Here is a 19,567-nt window from a genome sequence, read left to right on the forward strand (position 1 = left end):
TGTAAACCAACAATTTGCAGATTTGCTATTTGAGCAATTTTTAGCCCATGATTCAGAACAAGTCCCACAAACACACAATATTTAAACCGTTATATTCATGATAGAGATTTCACCATATTGACATCAAGTGGGTGGTTATACTTGTAGGAAACGCTACGCTTTCATCACCAGGCGTTAGCATTTTAAAGGTAAATAGGCAAATAGAAACCAATTATGGGTTTTAGGTATCACCGACAAATTAGTTCCCTAGTTGATTTGATTAAAACGCCAAACAGAAACCACCAATGAGCAGAAAGCTTTGGCCTATAACTGTGAAGCTGGATATGCAAATAATGCTTAAGTGCCAGTGGCTCAACAAATAGTGTGATTGTGGGAATGAAAACAGTTTCTAGTTGCTAAGAATTAGTTTCATAAAACCTGTAGAGTGGGGGTTAGAGCAAGAGAGAGAGCGAGAGAGAGAATGGATGCTAATGTACTAATAATTTGGCATTGCTTTGTTAACGACCAAGTTAATTACCAACTGCTAAGATCATAAAGCAAATCAAAAGATTTACACCGCTACCGATACTAAAAGCACCAATGATCCGCCTACTATTTGCTTAGGCCACTTTTCTGGCACAAAGTGCTAAAACGATCATCCGTTATATGACTAAATAAGTAGCGGCTACTTGTGCGACTACTAGTGTGTCTTTATTGACCACACGGGGCAAAAAAAAAAAAAAAAAAAGCGGCAGCTAAGTACTGGGTGCTGATATTAAAGGCAAACATATTGATTGACTTGTTCCGTCACCGTCACCGTCCCCGTCACAGACTGACGCCCAGCGAGCGTCAAGAATTACAAGTGTGTGTTTACACAATTGAAGTAGCGACCTAAGTACATAAAAAGAAAGCGCTAAAGAGGGGCATGCTCAAGAACAGGACAACTCAATTATCTATTATCTATTTATGTAGTTCCAATGAACTGGGAAACGTGTACCAACAAATACCATGGGCACTCACTCATTGGCGGCTCTCGCACATCAATTGGATGGATGGAACACGTTGTCCAAAAATCTCACACCTGGTTTCAAGTGAAAGGTGGTGAGTGCTTGATTAAATGCAAATTAAGCACCTTAAGCGACAATGTGCGTAAATTTTAAGCACTCGCTGTGAGTGAGTTGTGCACATTGTGTTTTATGTTGGCCCGAGGGCAACTGGAGCAGCGACTGGATACCTCCTGCCGCCTGCCATTCTTGGACGCAGCGTGTGTCCTGCGCTTAACTTTAATCACACTAATTACGCAACTAAAAGGATAATCGTGTCGCTGACCGCAAAATGTCGTTAATGCGTTTCTCTAATTTAAGCAGCGAGTATTTTTGTATTTGCCCGCTCCAAAGAAATCCTTCAATATGTGCGCTTAGCTTTTAGCTGTCAAACAAACTCCAACAGCATCAGCTCACTAATCCACGACAGCGGCGGGAACAAGCAGCGGCAAAGGCAAAGGCAAAGGCAAAAGCACAGGAACTGGAGCATGGACAGCAATATTAAACAGCAATATTAAATTAAGGCCAGAGTTGGTGCCCAAATGATGTTTGCTAGCTGCTTAAATCATCAATCACACCGTGCTTCAATCTGTACGGGTTTTGCTGGAAATTCCCAAGACTTGAATACTTAAGTCGCCAATCAAATTTCACTTTAATCAACATCTGATAATCTAAGCATATACTTTATAAGAACTTATTTCAAATACGCTACTAAGTGTGAATCTCTCCTCAATCCTTACTCTATTCAGTAAATTGACGTACGCAGGCGGTAAGTCATCATGAAACCGGTCTCTTCTGTTGGATCATGGACCATATCGTCACTGGAGAAGTGCATAAAATAGGGCGGCGAAGCTGTGCGTATTATAGGTTAGAATCAGGATGCTATCATTGAGGCTCAACAGTGCTTACCATAGACAATTAGGTTATCATTAACACCACAATAGTAGGTCGGCTGGTATTCTATGTGTCGTGCCAGTATAGATTGTGGGATCAAAAGGTAATCCTCCGCCCTGCCAGTCGTGTGTATGGTGCTATGACAAGCTTCATCATAGCCTTCAGGGGTGCCACCGACATCCATTGTTTGAGACATGGAAAATTTGCTGAATGTATATCTGTAAAAGGACAATTGCCAGCAGTCGCTTAGATAACTCTCCCCACTCTCTCCTCTCCACAACTCACTCAATCATGCTGGCAGTTGCCACAGACTTGATGCAGATCGTGTAGCTGGTATCGGGCATGTACATGGTACCTATGGTCGACTGATGGTTGAAGCTGCGAATAGTGCCCGTGGGCTCCGTATAATACTGCTGACAACCGGCGGGCGCCAATAGATCGTAGTCTGCATGGTGGAAGGCAAACATGGTGCGCAGGTCCTGCAGGCTATTGGTGGCAGCTCCAAAGCCGCTAAGTGCGCTCGTCTTGCGTACGGTGCCCGGACCTTCGAGCTGTGTAACTATCAGACGCCAACTGGATCCCGTCATCCGGCTGGCCATGTTGAATGTTATCGTGATCTGATCAATGCCAGATGCCACATTAAAAGGCAAATAGATGTGCTGGCCGGAGTTGACGCCGCACAGCTTAAATCCTCCCGCCTCGAAATAGTCCTTACACTCGTACACGGTTTCATCATCGGCCGATACGGTTGGCTGTGGCAAATTGAATTGCTCAAAATCAATTCGCAACTGTTGCACGTTGGTGCTGAATGCCTCAATGGTATATGTACAAACGTCGCTGGCCAACTGGGCGGGATTCTTAATGATGGTGCGTTTTTGTCGCGACGTCGTACCGCATTGCATATTGGCTTCAGGAAACAAGATTATTATGTAATTAATTATAATTAATTATTTGCAGAAACCCCTAAGTCCTAAATAAATTCAATTCAATCATCACTACGATAGATTCGAATTAAAGTTCTGGAAACCTATTTTTAACCTGGAGATATTATCCTAATTTCAAATTAGCTGACAGAACGCATGATTGAACCAATCCAATGCTACCATATAATTTAATAATCCTTATGACAGATCTTGAATAAAGAAGAAAGATTAAAAAAAAATTGCTGATAACAGGAATAATTTCCTATGCATTTTTCAAACCAGAAACAATATTCTTCTTAAGCTTATGGCTTATAAAGAAAGTCGATCATGTGAACACGGACTGGGGAGTTCGTTTTGGCATATCTTAATATTTCGTTTAATTACCAATTGCACTTCATTTGAAAAACCCTTAACTCACTTTCGCAACACACTCCGTACGTGCCGCAATAGCCGTTCACGGTGCCACTCTGACGCATGCACTTGAAGCGCGTCAGGCAGGTGCCCGTCTCGCCATTGTTGGTGAGGCAGGTGTCGGCCAAAATATTCCGACGGCGACCCTGGCGCCACATTCCTCCGTCCGCTTCTGTACGATTGATTGTCTGTGGCAGGTCGGACTCCGTGTGCGCCCCTTGTGGCAGCAAGGCGATGAGGGAGCCCAGAGCGAGCAACACTGATACATTGTTGAGCGTTTGCATAATCCTTGCTTTATTCGTAAACTTTCTTTCCAGATGCTACTTTAGTTCCTCCTGTTGCGCGTTGTTTGCGCCACCGCTTTCACAAAAACTCTGAGCCATTTGCTCGGTAACGGGCCGCTTTTATACCAACAAACTCGTAGACTAAGCGGCATTGCTGATCGTGATGATGATGATGATGATGATGATGATGTTGCTGGTACATTGTTGTTGTTACGATTGGGACGATGATGATGTCTTTGTCAAGCCCATGCTGATGTGATTTTCGTGTTGAACCCATACCGAGTCAATATTTGGTAAGAATTCGAAGAAGACGCAGCAAGGCGATTGGACCAAACGGGTTCGAATATTTTAAATAGTTGTGCATATTAATTTTCTATATGTCCATAGCAAGTCATTGAACCTAACTAATTCGTCAACACCGCCATAATCATGGCGCACAATTAGTGCAGGGCGTGTACTCTTTTAGAGTGTCTGAAATTTTAAACTGGGTTATGTTTGCGCACATTGCCTCAATGATCATTATTGTTAACTTCTTATTTTGAGCAGACTATCATGATGACGGTATCGATGATTTTGAACAGTCTGCTTGTGTGTGTGTGTGTGTGTGTGTGTGTGTGTGTGTGTGGGTAAGTGTGTGAAAATTACAAACATTCAATTAGGTTTAACTGATAAGGAATTGCACCACAACTGGGCCTAGAAACACCTGCTATCAATGCAGAGGTGCAAGAAACGACCAACTTGAAAGATAAATGACATTTCAACAAATTACATTCTCGCCGAATCAAATCTTAAATAGCTTTGTTAGAACATCAATAAAACATTCTGTCAACCATCGTTGTTTAAATAAAGTGTGGAACTCCTTTGCTTTCATTGATGTATGGAAAGGTTGCCAGACATATGTTGTAGAATGAGATTTGAAATAGTTTCAAAATATACAGGAGTATATGTGTCGCATTTTATTACTAATTTTGTGCTAATTCATCCAAAAAGCAAATTTACCACTCAACAAAACCACTAACGAAACCACCCTCGCTTCAGTCATAGCGCAATATCGTTTATAATTAATGGAATAGCACAAAACGAAAGCAAATATAAGGTTTCTGATTAACTCGAAGGCGAACAAATATCGTATTTTTTCGATTTCAGAGCTTAGCAAAAGGAATTAAGACAACAGGTAGCTGGCATAAATGATTTGAGTGCTCGTACCTCGATTTTTGCATAATAAAATTAAAAACTTTTTTAAAATACAAAATACATGTGCGCTAATATCTCAGGCAGGCAGACTGATTGAATATGTATTATTTAACATTAATCTGCGACGGTAGTGTTAAATTCTCCACTATTTTCAAAGTATTTATGTTTGCGCATTTTCTAAATTCTAACAGAGCTGAGCTCATCACAAATATGATCAGGAACACAGTTTCGATTCAAATTTAAAAGCTCTGCACAAGTCAACAATAACAATTTTTAGAACCACATTGCTTATTGGAATTTCTAGGCAAAAAAAGGCATCTTTTTTTATAATTATTTCCAAGACTTTCTATCTCCCTAATTCGAGATATATTTTGGTTTATTATTAATTATTAATTTTTATTATTAAAACATTCTGAAGGCATTAAGAACGAAATTTCGGGCAATTTAGAATATAGCCATACTTTTCCATAGCTGCGAGATTTAAAAGCTTAAAATGCCCTTGAAATATGCCTATAAATGCATCGATCCATGATCACTCTCTAAGAGGAATTAATATACTTCTATATTTAAGCAAAGAAATAATCTGGCTACTTTTTTGCCTTCTGTTTGTCACTCTCTTTTTAATCAGTACCTTTCATATACTCCGCCATTAGAGATAAACTGAAAGCTCTCTAAATATAGAAGCGCTTTCATAAAATATTACTTGATGTTGATGCAGCCGCAAATATTCCAATTAAAATGTCTGCAAAAGTGCCAAGTTGCCAATTGATAAGAGACCCCCACTGTCATTATGCGCTTAGATAAAACTTATCGATTGCGTATCAGCGCTTGTTGACAATGCTAATTAGGCGCTCGGTTGAAGGCATGTAAAAATAATAACAAAAAGCGTCGAAAGTGTGCAATTTTTCCGATATATAAGCAGCAGCACAAGGGCGTAGCCAACAGTAAGTTTTCATGATGAACGGCCATATTGCTAGCGCTCTTGTCATCGTCGCCGCCCTAGGCGTGGTCGGCACGTATGCCGCCTCTGTGGCGAAGCCCACCTGTGGTGGCACCACCTCGTCGAAGAACATCAATCTGGTGCAGCCAACGAATCCGCCACGTGAGTGCGAGTATCACATCAATGCGTACAGCAAGAACGTGTGCCAGCTGCGCATTGACTTTGCCATGACCCTGGCTCAGCCGACGGTGCAGGAAAGGGAGGGCACAGACCAGAGATACGTCGAGTGCACGCAGGACTTCTTCGAGGTCAATGGCCTGCGTTTGTGTGGCGTGGAGACATGGCAGCACATCTATGTGCCCTTCAATGCCACGTCGGGAGTCTCGCGCATCGATCTGCTGATCTCGCTGGCCAACCGTGCTGGTTCTACGGGTCTGCCTACACCTGAGTGGGACATGACAGTCACACAACTAGAATGTCCCGCCGGCAGCTCTGTGCGCTCTGTGGCTGAGGAGACCGAGACAGTCGATGAGGAGCCACTGCATCCACAGGCGCGTGCCACTATCACTGATGGCTTCTTTGTGGCACCACCTGGCTGTCTGCAGTACTTCCCACAAGCCTCAGGCGCTGTCAAATCCTTCAACTATAATGACGGCGCTGGAATTTACCCCTCAAACCTGAATTATGCCATTTGTTTCCGACGCACTACGGCCACCAACGCTCTCAGGTGGGTGAACAGTTGAAGGCATTTAAATGGGAAAACACATCGTTCTTCTTTTTGTAGAATTCGCATGTACTACTTCCACGTAGGCGCTGAAGAAGTTTCTGGTAATCTTTTGACGGACAACTCTTGCTACCACAGTGGAGCTGCCAGCAATCCAGGCGATGATTTCCTGATGGTCCCCGAGGCTGTGCTAACTGAGAGCAACGAAGCCGCCACATATTTCTGTGGCGCCATTCAGAAGGATGCGGTCATAACCAGTAAGTTCGGCCAAAGCTTTTGCCATAATGTAAGGCCTGCTATATTAAAAGCTTTCGCTTAGGTAACAACCCTGGACCGCTGGTGGTGCTTTTCAAGAGTGACGAAATCTACAAGGCAAAAGAAGCAGGATTTGCTTTCACCTATACCGTTGAATAGAGCTTTTGTGTTGTAAAGCTTATGAAGCTTGTGAAGCTTACACAGGTTTCTATGAAATACAATAAATAAACATATATGTACCTAACTATTTGACTCACTAATTTTTCAACTCTTCAAAAGCTTGGTAGTCTTTCAATATGGCGAACGTTTCACTTTATTTCCAACTGTCTTAAAATATATATAAAACTACGAGTAATATGCATGCGTTTTCATTATGCAAAAAATTTAAATTTACACAAATTCCGCGCCAAAAGAGCTTATAATAGATTTTAACTGCGTAGCTTATAAACCACATGGATCGCAGGCCTTCACGGTGGTTAAGTTGAGCATTTAGATATAAAATTTTAAAAACTTGTATATCAGTTGGTTCCACAAATGCCAGCAGAAAAAGACGATTGTCAATTCAATAACCGAACAATTGTAAAAAAATAGCAATAAGAATGAATTATTTTATTATTTTATAATGATCATGTCTTTCTGCTTACTTGCTATTGCAAAACTCTTATCAAATGTGAGCTGTACAAGTGCTTACAAAGTTTGTCTTTGTGTTGACAATACTTATCATTGATAATAGCAGCGCCTAGGTAATTATTATCTTCTGCAACTTTACAATTTGTTTGTCAACATGTCATACTATCTGTTTGCAAATTATTTAACAAATAACAATCACATGGAATGTATGGAGCCGAATGCCTTTAGAACGGTTTTGGTGGGTTGAACAACCTGTAGAAAAAGTATTTGGTGTAAGCTTTAAAGCTTTCTATAGCATGAAGCTTACAGTGCCTTTATCCAGGACAGTATCAAAATGTGCAAGTGGGCTTATGGGAAAACTTAATTGTTAATTCAGCTCAAAAAGCAACAGGTTTTTTAATTGGCAATGCAGATTATACAGATAAGAAATGTTGAATGCGAGCCCCTTTTTGCTACCAATCGGTAAATATTATAGTGCAAAAAACAATTTAAAAAAAGATTTTTTGGGTCATAAATTATATTTGTTGTGAACTATGAACTGCAAAACGCTAAAAATATTCAGAGCTTAGAAAAATGCTTATCAACAGCTCAGGCGCAACACAGCATGTTGCGCGCAGCATGTTGCGAAGTCGACGGCAACAGTCAAACGCAACAAAAACGACACAATACCCATTGGAAATTGTCGGAATAAGTAAGTACAATTAATCAAAGTAAGAAAAGAGCAAAATATCAGCTGATACTCAACGCAACGCAAATATCACTATTGATAAAGGGTCTCGCAACACGCAGATGTTGAGCATACCGTATGTTGCTGCAGCCACAACACGTTGGCAACAATGTTGCGTCAGCCGGCGCTTTGCTGTGTGTTTTGTGGCACGCTGACTTCAGTTGGCATTCAACCGCCGCGATTTGAAAACGAGAAGCGCGCATGATTCCACACAAGACGTATATGTTATGAGTTTTTCAAACATAGGAACGAAAATGGAACAGCGCGCCAAATGCTAGCGATAAGCACACGCGAAAATAAAATAAAAACAAAATTTTGAAAACATTTTTAAAAAAAGTTTAAAATAGCGATTTGTTTCAAATACATACATTAAAAGTTTTTATATGTTCAAGTGCACATAAAAGACATTAAAAATTACGTATACGCCCGTTTTGTGCTCTATGGGCAGCCGTTAATCGTGCAGTCGTTAATCGGGTAGTTGGTATAGCTTATGTCGTTTTTCTCGTCGCTTGTGATGTTCCTATTGTTATCTGTGGCTGCAGTGCGTTCTTTTCAAAAGCCAATTAAAGTGTCCAGCATTTAATCAAGTTGCCAGCAGCGCAACTTTGTCACAAAAGAGAGCAGCAAGTTTGCGGCGTCCTCAACGCCCAAGTGCGCGTGCCGCATTTCTCATACACTTCAGGCACATTCGAAAATTCCCAGTGAAAACATACCCATAAATTAACAACTAATTCAATTAAATGCTGACAGCGTCAACGGGCGAGGTAGCAGCAGATTCCAGAGCGATCCGGCAGCCACTGCAGTAAAGGGACAGTAAAGCCAAGGAGCTGCCTGTGCTGCAGTGCCGCAGGATATGCGGTGTGTAGCTTAAAGGCAACAAGAAAGTCGCCCGACATCGTCAACAGCTTGGTAAGTTCATACAATAATAAAATTGTTTTTTAAAGGCACTTCCACACGCTCGACATACATATCAAGAGTGTGTGTGTGTGTGTTTGTGTGTGCGAATAAAAGAGTGTGTGTACGAGTATATGTGTGTCTACGGATTTTTCAAATGTTCCGGCATTTCTAGCCCTCTCGACTGTCTGGGTCTGCGTGCTGTGCCTCAATTATGAAACCGGAAATTATCAACGGCAAGCGCAGAGAGTGGGAATCAGTTTATGGTCTTTGTAAGACACTCTAAGCATTTTGAAGTAAATTAAACAAAGTTCGTTAGTAAGTGTTTTAAAGGGTTGGCCTCTACCGCTTTGTGCTTTCGCGCTGTTGACTTTAATTGCATCTTAAAGTGGAAATGCTTAAATCTGCCATCCAAAAACTGAAACAGCTCTTGGTCTGCAGGATTAAAAGTTTATGCGAATGTCACTGGTATAAAGATTAATGCGAGCAGTTTTCCACAAGCAGCTGGCAGTAAGGCCCAAAGGAATTCATATTTTCACAAACACATGTATACGTGTACACACAGGAATGTTGGCAAAGCCATGCGTATGTCAAGGGTCAACTTGTAAATTAGCTTTTGTTTTTTAGCTTTTTATTGCTGTATTATGCAGTGCCCAAATCTGTGCTTTATACTTTGTTAGCATTATGTGCTTTCCTCGGCTTCCAAATAATCAACATACTTTGTTGCCTTTTGCATGCAAATTCGCAAACTCTCGGCTCCCCTCAGTGCGTTTCACAGTGACGCCAAAATTAAGGCGACCCCCGATCAAAGCTAAAGCTGACGCACGCAACAAAGCCATAAATCTTCGACAAATGTCTTTAATTGTTTAGATAGCATCAAGCAATAATCGAAGAGACAAACCGATTTCGTATTGTAGTGTGTGTGACTTTTTTTTACTTTTTCATTATTTCTCATATTTTCTTTAGGTGATTATGTAACACGAACGACATGATAAATCTACAGCAATTTGTCATTCGCACTGGCTAACAAGTTAAGCCTAACGTGTGGCTAAAACAAACATTTTGCACGTTAACATTCCGTTTATTGTCTATTTGTTATTAGACGCTTACGTGTCGGCTTTCCTGCTGTTATTGTGGCTTCACTTTAAAATTTTTATCAGTTAAATGCATTTACTATTTCGTTTAGATAATAAGCCTGTTGGCTCAGTACACAGGGAAACCGCAACCATACGCAAATACATATACTAGTGCGATAGTTCCATGGTATAAGCGGCGGGTATTGTTGTTATATTTTTGAAACAATACAAGTATGAGGTTATAAATCCAAGAGCAATAACAAAATAAAAGTCAGGAATAATTTACGCTCCTAATCGTTCATATATGTATTAAATGCTGAGATGAACTATTTTCTACAGCTCGATGGCAAATATAAATATAATTTATTCGTAGAAAAAATGCACTGCAAAAACAAATGGGAAAGATTTCAAAGAATATATAATATAATATAGAATACCAAAAAAAAAAACTGACTTAATTCCCTGTCTATCTATCTATGTACCTATTTATATATCTACCCCTTTATGTTAATACTGCATTAAGTATTATGCAAGTATAAGTCCTTTAAAGAATTTATAAAAGGCTTCAATTAAGCTAGACCTGCAATTATCTCTATAATAAATTATCGCATAATTAGTGTACACATGCATAAAGTGAATTTATATTGATGTCTAGAGTTTCTAAAGACTATTTTATTTACTTCCATACTTAACCGTTTTCATAACAACTTTTCATTGTCCTTTTTTTGTTTGCTAGAGTTTGCGTTGTTGAAAATATGTTATTTTATTTTCATCAGTGTGGGAAGAGGAAAAGGACGAAAATTTCAAGGTTGTTGTCCACCGTCACAAACTTTTATTTCAATTGACAGGCGAAAAATATATCTCACCGAAAATTATAGTGTTGCTTTGCATGTACAAAACATTCATTGTGCAAAGAAATTTTTTATAAAATTCGTCAAAATCTGTGCGAAGGAACTTTTATTAACAAATATAATATTGCATGCATATTTATAAATGAATAAAGATGTGTTTAAATTATAAAAGCTATTATAAAAAGTGTCACTTTATAAAAAGGGAACATCTGTATGGTTATACGATTTCACTATAGTTGTGTTGCGCTAAAATGTCGTGGAAAAAGCAAAAATTAAAAGATCAAAAGATGAGATGCAGTTTTAATTAAGTCTTTGTAATCAGTACCGAAATTCCTGCAGAAAAAAAGAAACCATTTCAATTATTCACACCAAATACCAGCTCTTCAAATTGAAATACTCTTTAATTTCGATATCAGGACACACTTATATTTAGCTATGCCTCACAGCACAAAAATAAAGGCACGTCGTAGTCTCCTTTCATCCAGCTGAGTACTAGACTTATGGCCATTAACAACTTTTCATCAATTTCCTTTCAATCTGTTTGTTTTGTTGGGCATTTCAATCAAAAGCAAGTTCGCGCCTTTATTTAGAGCACCATTTACGAGTACAACCGCAATTTTCATACATTAAAATGTTAGCTAAAACGGCAGACGATGGGAAAGCGGCGCGAAAATTCCAAACAGGCAACAACAAAGCAAACGCATCAAGTATAAATGATTACAATAACAAAAACAAAAGCGAAAACTGGGCGTGTTGATTGAGCTGTAAGAGCGTACAAATTCAATCAATTTTGTGTGCGGTTTTCTCAATTAATTTTCATTATTCTGGTATATTTGGAGAACGAGGCATTAAATAAGCTTAATCGGCCTGAGCAGCCATAACTACGCAACAGCTGGCTGTGATGTTCTGCTCTAAGTCATAGGCAAATTAAAATTAATTGTTATTATTGGCAATGAAAACGTTCACACACGAGCATATTAATAGAAAAACGCGCGCAAAACGTTCGCAAAACGCGCACGCGTTTTCCACACATGTGAGTCACGTTACTCTTGCCGGTTTTTCAGCCAAGATTAATGGCCACAGGGAGCTGAAACGTGTAGGAAACGTGCACAGATTGCAGGTCTGCAACTCTGGGATGCTGCATCGAACAGAGAAACAGATAAATAAACCGACAAACCAACAAACCAACAAACTACACAACTAATGCGCGTCTTACATGGCCAACTGTGTGCGGGTTCAATTAACGCTCAGACATCTCGTTGACAGTCCAACAGGCAACAGACAGCGGGCAACATGCAACTGGACACATGGCCGCCTTAAAAGGCAGAGCAGCAGCAGCAGCAGCAGTTGCAGTTGCAGTGGCAGCAGCAAAAGTTGTTAATTGGAATTTAACAAGCACTAAAAGCGTCTAATGGAATATATAGTACTATATTCGTATGTATGTACGCATATGCGTGCTACGTGGCATGCGGCCTTCAGCTGTTTGCAGCTACTTCTCATTTTCCGCCTTACCAGTTTTCCCACTCATCCAGGTTCAATAATTCGATGCATCAGCAGGAGCAGCAGCAGCAGCACAATCATCTCTTTTATCGTCAGCAAATGTAGAAATTAAGTTTGCCCATCTTTCCTGAATGCCAGAGAAACCGCCACTGGGCGCTGTCAGTATCATTTACGTTCCGTCCAGCTTTAAACAATTCGCTTATTTGTCGTGCAAAGTGAACTGTCAAGAAAACCAGCTGAAAGCAGACTCACAGGAGAGCCAAGATATGCCTACAAGTATAGCGGAGGCCATGTCCATATCTGGCAGATGAACAGCATGCCACGCCGCTGTTTGTCAGTCAATCAGTCGGCATTCAATATTTCGTTTAAATGCTACAACAATTTTTACAAGCTGTGCAGACTGATAGCCGACTTCTCGCTTAACACAAACAGATTGGAAATTGCCTTTATAATAATATAATGGCAATAGTATTTCAATAATATTTGCCAAAAATAGTTCGTTCTTCAAATGTGCCTGAAGCTGGTTAATCCACGCATTGCTATTTCTACTCCTTACAACATTTTTTAACATACCCGTATATACTTGTATGACAAACAACTTATGATACATTAAAAAGACTTATTCTTAGTCTATTAGAGTCAACGACCCCATTTGGCTGTGAATTGAGGCAAAGCAGGAAGGCAAATAAAATTCCCCCGAACAATTTGAAGGCGTTAATTTCATTAAATTATTTTCTATTTATAGTTTTAACAGGCTTCAAGGCTCTGGAATTTAAAAATTAAAAATAAATAAATAAAAAACATCTATAATCATCTTGCTTGACGGTCGCTTTAGAGAGATAATGGAAGCTATGATTTTGTTGCGCACTCGGTTTCGCATTCAATCAGCGGCAACATCAACACTCTGTAATACTTTGTGCCTGGCCTTTGTTCCTTTGCTGCTGACAGGCAACGCCATAATGGCCATGTTGCCTTTTCTAGCTCTTTTGTGACAAGCACACACATGACCCACACCGCTGGCACACAGAGCGGCAGATCTCGCGCACCTTTGTGCCGCTGTCAACGCTAATGAAGCGGCGACAGCAACTCTGAGGCAAGGCCATGGTTGTACTCGTACATGCCACACGTGCCGTTGGCCAAGTTGTGAGGCTTGGCTTAATCGTGCGGCATGCGCCTGCTTTGATAAGCACAGAGGCAGCCAAACCCGTTTGTTCACTTGCCAAAAACAATCAGCTCGAAACAAAACAAACAAAAAACGCCTACGGCTGATGTTTAGCCTCATCTGAGCCGAGCTCAGCTGCTGCCATCCTCAATTTGGGCCGCACGCCGTGTCGTTGACATTAATCAATTGCAATATGTGCGCACAGCAGGATATTGGCCAACAGAGGCTCCCATGGATTTTCATATTTTGCGGCGAGCGCTGTCGCATCTGCCACGAGCCGCACACAAAAACAGTTGGTCATAAATTAAGAGCAAGTGCCGGAGGCAACACCTGCAACTAGTGCCTTGACTTTGCCCCACACTTAGTGGTTTTGACACTTTCGATGCGAACAGCGCGCCGCACAATAATGCTTGGCATTCATAAATACGCCTTGCGATATCGCTTCAAAAGTACATTGATATGCTTTTTAGATACAATTAACAAACGGAAATGCCGATACACACACGTGCCTTACGCCATCTGGCTCTACCAGTTCATAACTGTTCTCTAACAACTTAAGGCGAAATCAAGAGTTAACACTCTCAGAATATCCACAAATAACCCCATATATTGGACACAATAGCAAACTATTTTTACTAAATAATTTGTATCATTTGTTTTTTTGCCCAAGTACTTATGTAAAATAATAAATAAAATCATACAATCTTACTAATCATACTCTATACTGCATTTTACATAAGAACTTTTTTTTACTAAGAACATTTTCTTTGTGCCATTATTTGTTTTGATTCTTCCTGACCTCTAATTTTTACCAAAAGTATCCATTATGCTTGAGCAAAACATAATAAGAAAAATGTATTGAGGTTTCTCTTCTTATAATAATAAAAATAAAAATATCAACATAAAACACCTACTTTTAAGAGCAGATTACAGCTATATTTAAATTATATTCATTTGGAATAGGAACTGAAATATACAATTATATTACAATTAAATTGAAACCATGGATGTAGTCTGTAGATTGTTAATGTTTACTTCTTTTATTTTGTTTGAGAAACTTAGGAACATTAGGGGAACTCCTAAAATAAAGAAGGTTTCATTCTAGGACTTGTATATTACATATGTATATATAGTATTGACTGTACTATGATCGATAAGGCTGTCAAACTGAAGGAAATGAAACACCGCTTTAGAATTTGTATTTTACTTTCAATGCGAAATTTCTCTGTTTATTTATAATAGCCATATTCAAAAGATATTAACAAGATTTTGTTACGGGGCGAACAAATTTCGGACATCGAAAATTAAATTTTTAGACATTTTGTGATATGCCATACTTTCGCCATTAATTTTTTTACCTCGTCGAAATTTTTAAAATTATATGAATTAACACGTACTAAAAATTAAAAATGCTCACAACAATAAACGCCAACCCTATTTAATGCCTTAAAGCAGTTCAGAGTTCCTTGGGGTCCGAACTGAGGTGTCATCTTTGATCAAATCTATAAAAATTATTGTATAAAAATGTTGAAATAATCACCGATTGTTATCTAAATTCAGCCTATGAAAAAATATTAAATGAATGTTTACTACGAGAACTCGAAAATGCAATTCGGTTGACGGTAGAAAACTTCTCTACACTTAATTTGCCAGATTTTTACAAATTAGAAATAAAAAGGAAGTGCTTCTTAGCAGCATTCTAGAAGGCATCTCAGCAGTTCATAATTTTTTTACAGTTCAGCGACTGGCAGAGATTTCCACGACACTTGAGAGAAAATGTAGTACATTATGTTGCTGTTGTTCCTCATATACTCTAACCGGTGGCGGCTCATAAATCATGAATTCTCACACTGGCACACCTGCCGCACACTTGTTGCCATTAGGTTTAGCGGAAAACCTCTAAGACACATTAAGCCCAGCGAGACAGCAAGAAATCTTTGTACAATTTGTCGGCACAAAGCCATCGACTTTTCACTTGATTGGCACATCAGGCAAAACATATATATACAAGTACATACATACGCGTATATATGTACAATCACCATTTACATACTTATCGCTGTTATCACTGAAGCGCAACCCAACGGAAGTGGCATGTCAATCGTCATTAGCATCTTGGCCTAAATCGTTGACAGCACAAATCAGAACCAAGTGCGAAGACATTAAACGCAAAACAAACAACGCCACGCTCGACTTGCTCCCATAAATAAACTAAAATAAATTTGCCAAATATAACACCGAGGTAAGCGATTAGCGATAAGTGTGAAAGTGTTCGATATTTCTACTAAAAATAAGTTCAAGCGCTCTATACTAAGTTTGCGACAATTTTCCAGCTACCCCAGTACTTGAGGGGGAAAAACACTTGCAATTACTATAAATGAACTGCGATTGCGAGAAAGTCAAAGCATGCCCAAGTGCTTGGGCATAGTTTGAAGCGTTTCCCAAATGGCAGCTGAGCGACAATTTCTTACACACACGAGAAGCAACAACTGAAAAGTTCGACGTTTGGAAAAGTGCGTGGGCGTTGTCCCACTGTCCGCCTCCCAGACCGCCTGACAAATTGAAACATTTGTCTTTAGACGCTCGTTCTCGTGTGTATGTGCGGACTGCTTGCATATGTGTCTGGGGCTCTGTCTTCTGTCTCTCAGCTGGCTGCCAATGCATATCTTAAGCATTTTCATATGCAAATCAGGTTAGGCGGCGAGGCGACATATGCGCGATTTATTTGCCGCCGCTTTCAGCTTTCGGCACATGTGGCAATGGTCCAAGTGCACCTAGCGCGTGGCATAAATAAACACACATTGTGTATTGTTGCCGCTTCTTCAAGATGCATGCCACTACGCCTGCATTGGCAGCGGCATAGGCATCGGAATTGGTGTTGGTGTTGGTGTTGGCGGGTGCGTTGCCTCTTTGCGTTCGTCATCATTTCTATGCCAACGTACGAATTCTTATTCCGACATACTTGTACATGAGAATTGCATTAGAACTTCTGGGCCACACACTCTATGGCACCCACTCACAATTTAATACAGTGAAGCCTCCTCAGTTGGCCACCCTCATACCCATCTCTCTATTAATGCTATTAATGCTTAAACTTTTTCTTATGAAGTATTACTATATGTGCAATTTTGGAGCAATGTTTGGCACCAATTCAAACAGCGATATTTAAAACAGTCTTTATACTATTGGTTGGATCTATAATTGTCTCTTAAAAGTTTGGAAACTACACATGACCAATAGAAACTTTTCTCAATATTTAAAAATAAGTGATTCTTTATACACCTGTTTTATCCCACTCAATAATTATAAATATTAATAATTAAATATTTAAATAATGTTGCATCGAAGTGTAATTTGCATGTCTGTACTCTTACTTTAATATTTTAGAATGTTTCCAGATAATATAGATACAGATATATATATCAGATATAGCAAATAAAGCAAACATTTAAGAACAATCGGCACCATTATTACGGGTCAGCGATTCTCCACCTTTAGCTTTTATTTATTTTTTATCGTTCTTTTCTAACTTCCTTTTCTTTTTGCTATTTCTTCCTCTCCATTTAATTTTTGTTATGTCTAATAACGTCTCCTACTCTCTCTCTCTATTCCCCCACCGAGTCGGCTTCGTCATTAGACGTTTTTGTTATTTCTATAGGCGTTGTTTTTATTTAGTTTTATCTAGTATAAGTTCTGTATTGTTTTGATTTTTTTTTACATTGACAGCTCTTTTTGTCGATAAATAAATAAATAAATCATCACAACTACAGAGGCACCACTGTACTCAGAGGTATGCGAAATGGGCTGCCTGCTGGCGATTCATAACGCTGTCTTTTCATTTGTTTTTTTTTTTTTTTTTTTCAATGAGCAATTAAGAGCCTTGCGTAACTTAATTAAAAGTGCATAATAAACGTCCCCGGCTGGTAGAGAAAATAAAATCAGAACGCGCATTGCTGCCACTCAAACAAATTTGGTCGAGTGCCTATCAAAATGCTTGTCAATTGCACTTATTTATGTTGAAAAAATAAAATAAACTCATATTGTCTGAGGTTAAGGATTGCCTTTATGCCAAGTTTGGTCAATGTGGGCCCAGCCCTTTCCAAAATCCAGGAGGTCATTCAGACAGTTGGACTTGATTGTATCGAATTATCTCGTATTACTAATTCAGAATATATATACTTAATTAGATCGGTTGTGCTTTCTTCGCCGAGGTTATAAAAACTTAAAAAGATCGAGAACCTGGAACTTGCTTTAAGCCCTATACTTCAATAAATCTAGTCACACCAACCCGGGCTGGCTTTAGCTTTCTGTGAAAATATTGTTTGCTCAGATTGGCAGGCGCGAAGGATTCATTTGATAGCCAACTACAGGATGTCTGTGTAGCTATTTGGGCCAGCTCCCATTCAGTCGTCAATAGCAGACTTTGTTACCGACTCCCGGTAAGCAACCCCAACAGAATTGGTAACAATTTATTAATTTATAGATAAGATTCAAGGTTCGCTCATTTAAAACTTGATCTATTAGCAAATGTAATTATTTAAAAAACTACAAATAAATTTAATAAAATTGTATTCTGACTTCAAATATAATTTTGATGTACTATTTTGCGAACTATGTTGTTTCGAGTAGTTATAGTACCCTTTGTAGAGTATCCTATATTCACTCTCAATTGCCAATTTGTTGTTGGACTAAGCACTTTGCATATACCTCGACCACATCTGTGTTTCTTCGCAAATTTCATTTTATCTTCATTAGCGTATTAGAATGGTGTTTTATGGCAGCCCCCGAGTCAAGCTCGACGTTAAATGGAAATGAGTTTCCCTCTTTTTGACAACCGCTAATTAGTGTGCGGTCACAACAAGTATTAGAACATGTCAGCCACTTGTAAACAGGAGGAAACCAACAAGCAACTTCTGTGGCCCAAAACTAGCAACGAATGTTACATTAATTAAAGCGACAAAAGTACTAGGAGCTGGCAGGCAGGCAAATCAGTAAGTATTGTGAGCCCAAAAGAGCAACAAAAAACAGAAAACCATTTGCAAAGAATTTACTTGCAATTGTGCTGGCTCAGTTAACAGGCGAAAGGAGAAGACATTTTGCGCATACGGTTGGACCATTAATCAAACGGGTCCCCAACAACCCAAATGAAAATTCAATAAAAGCTCTCCCGCACCCGATTAAAGTTAAGAGCAGACAAGGACCCGAATCAATTTAAACTCGAAATGCAAAGCGAGTTAAAGCGTCGATCTGAAGGCACAGAGCACCCCACTTGCCAGCCTAAGAAATTAGCCCATTTGTTCGTTTGACCATTTGTTTGGCGTTCGGCAACGATAAGCCAAGTGACAGAATGCGGGCTTGTGGGGCTGACAAGTGGCTACTAAATTAAAAACTAAAAGTATGCTGGGCATGCTTTGAAACGGCAATTGGATTAAAGCTGCAAAGGTCGTGCCAAAAGTTCGCCAGCTGCACTTAATGTGCAAACCAACTCGACCAGACTGAAAGCCATTCCAGCACAAACTTGGCCAAAATTTGTCTTTGACTCTGTGACTTGTGGCTGGAATACTCAAGCAGAGTAACTACATTAAACTGGAGCTAATGAGTCCCGGCAAAACGTAGACCACATCAAATTTTTGCACATAAATAATGCAAAGCGTTTCATAAATACACACCCAGAGGGCGACCAAGCCAACTGGGCCCGAAAGACACCACGAAATGATAACAAATGCCAACAACCAGAGCAAACGAAATTGAGCGACAGAGAGTGCGTTAGCCAAATGAATACATAAGCCCAAGAAACTGAACAAATTTATTCGCCACGATGGTCTGCCGCCTTCATATTCATACCCTTGCCGAGCATTATAGCTTTAGTCTGGAGTTGGTAACGCAAACCAATATGTTCCGCATTTGTGATTGTTGTTGCTAGCACATATCAGAGACCTCTCATCCAACTATAATTAAATATTCTTATAATTAAATATTCTTCTTGTCTGATAAATATACTATAGTTATTTATAAAATGAAGACTTTCGAATTGTTTATACTTATTATGAAGCTGCAGAAGAGAGAGTATTTCATCTTCG

The 19,567-nt window shown here is 39.4% G+C and overlaps 3 protein-coding genes across 3 annotated transcripts in view; 2 read left to right on the top strand and 1 right to left on the bottom strand.

Annotated features, from left to right (window-relative positions):
• Window positions 1-1,684: 1,684 nt before the first annotated feature.
• LOC115619970 lies at window positions 1,685-3,534 on the bottom strand. Its single transcript, XM_030513006.1, has 4 exons — window positions 3,258-3,534; window positions 2,202-2,823; window positions 1,932-2,134; window positions 1,685-1,874 (listed from the first exon to the last, which is right to left on the bottom strand). Exons 1-4 carry the CDS (start codon window positions 3,532-3,534, stop codon window positions 1,768-1,770), a joined length of 1,209 nt encoding a protein of 402 aa, XP_030368866.1. The 3' UTR covers window positions 1,685-1,767.
• Window positions 3,535-5,685: 2,151 nt separating this feature from the next.
• On the top strand, window positions 5,686-6,894 carry LOC115633695. Its single transcript, XM_030531152.1, has 3 exons — window positions 5,686-6,395; window positions 6,453-6,649; window positions 6,712-6,894. Exons 1-3 carry the CDS (start codon window positions 5,686-5,688, stop codon window positions 6,804-6,806), a joined length of 1,002 nt encoding a protein of 333 aa, XP_030387012.1. The 3' UTR covers window positions 6,807-6,894.
• Window positions 6,895-8,436: 1,542 nt separating this feature from the next.
• The window catches only part of LOC115624390 (calcitonin gene-related peptide type 1 receptor), a 48,791-nt gene continuing 37,660 nt past the window's right edge, over window positions 8,437-19,567 (top strand). Inside the window, exon 1 of the mRNA XM_030519106.1 lies at window positions 8,437-8,913. The gene's annotated coding sequence lies outside the window, so the exon portion shown is untranslated. The remainder of the gene's footprint in view (window positions 8,914-19,567) is intronic.

The sequence above is a fragment of the Scaptodrosophila lebanonensis genome, unplaced genomic scaffold, assembly GCF_003285725.1.
Source record: "Scaptodrosophila lebanonensis strain 11010-0011.00,11010-0021.00 unplaced genomic scaffold, SlebRS2 tig00000001-arrow-pilon, whole genome shotgun sequence".
Taxonomy (NCBI): Eukaryota; Metazoa; Arthropoda; class Insecta; order Diptera; family Drosophilidae; genus Scaptodrosophila; species Scaptodrosophila lebanonensis.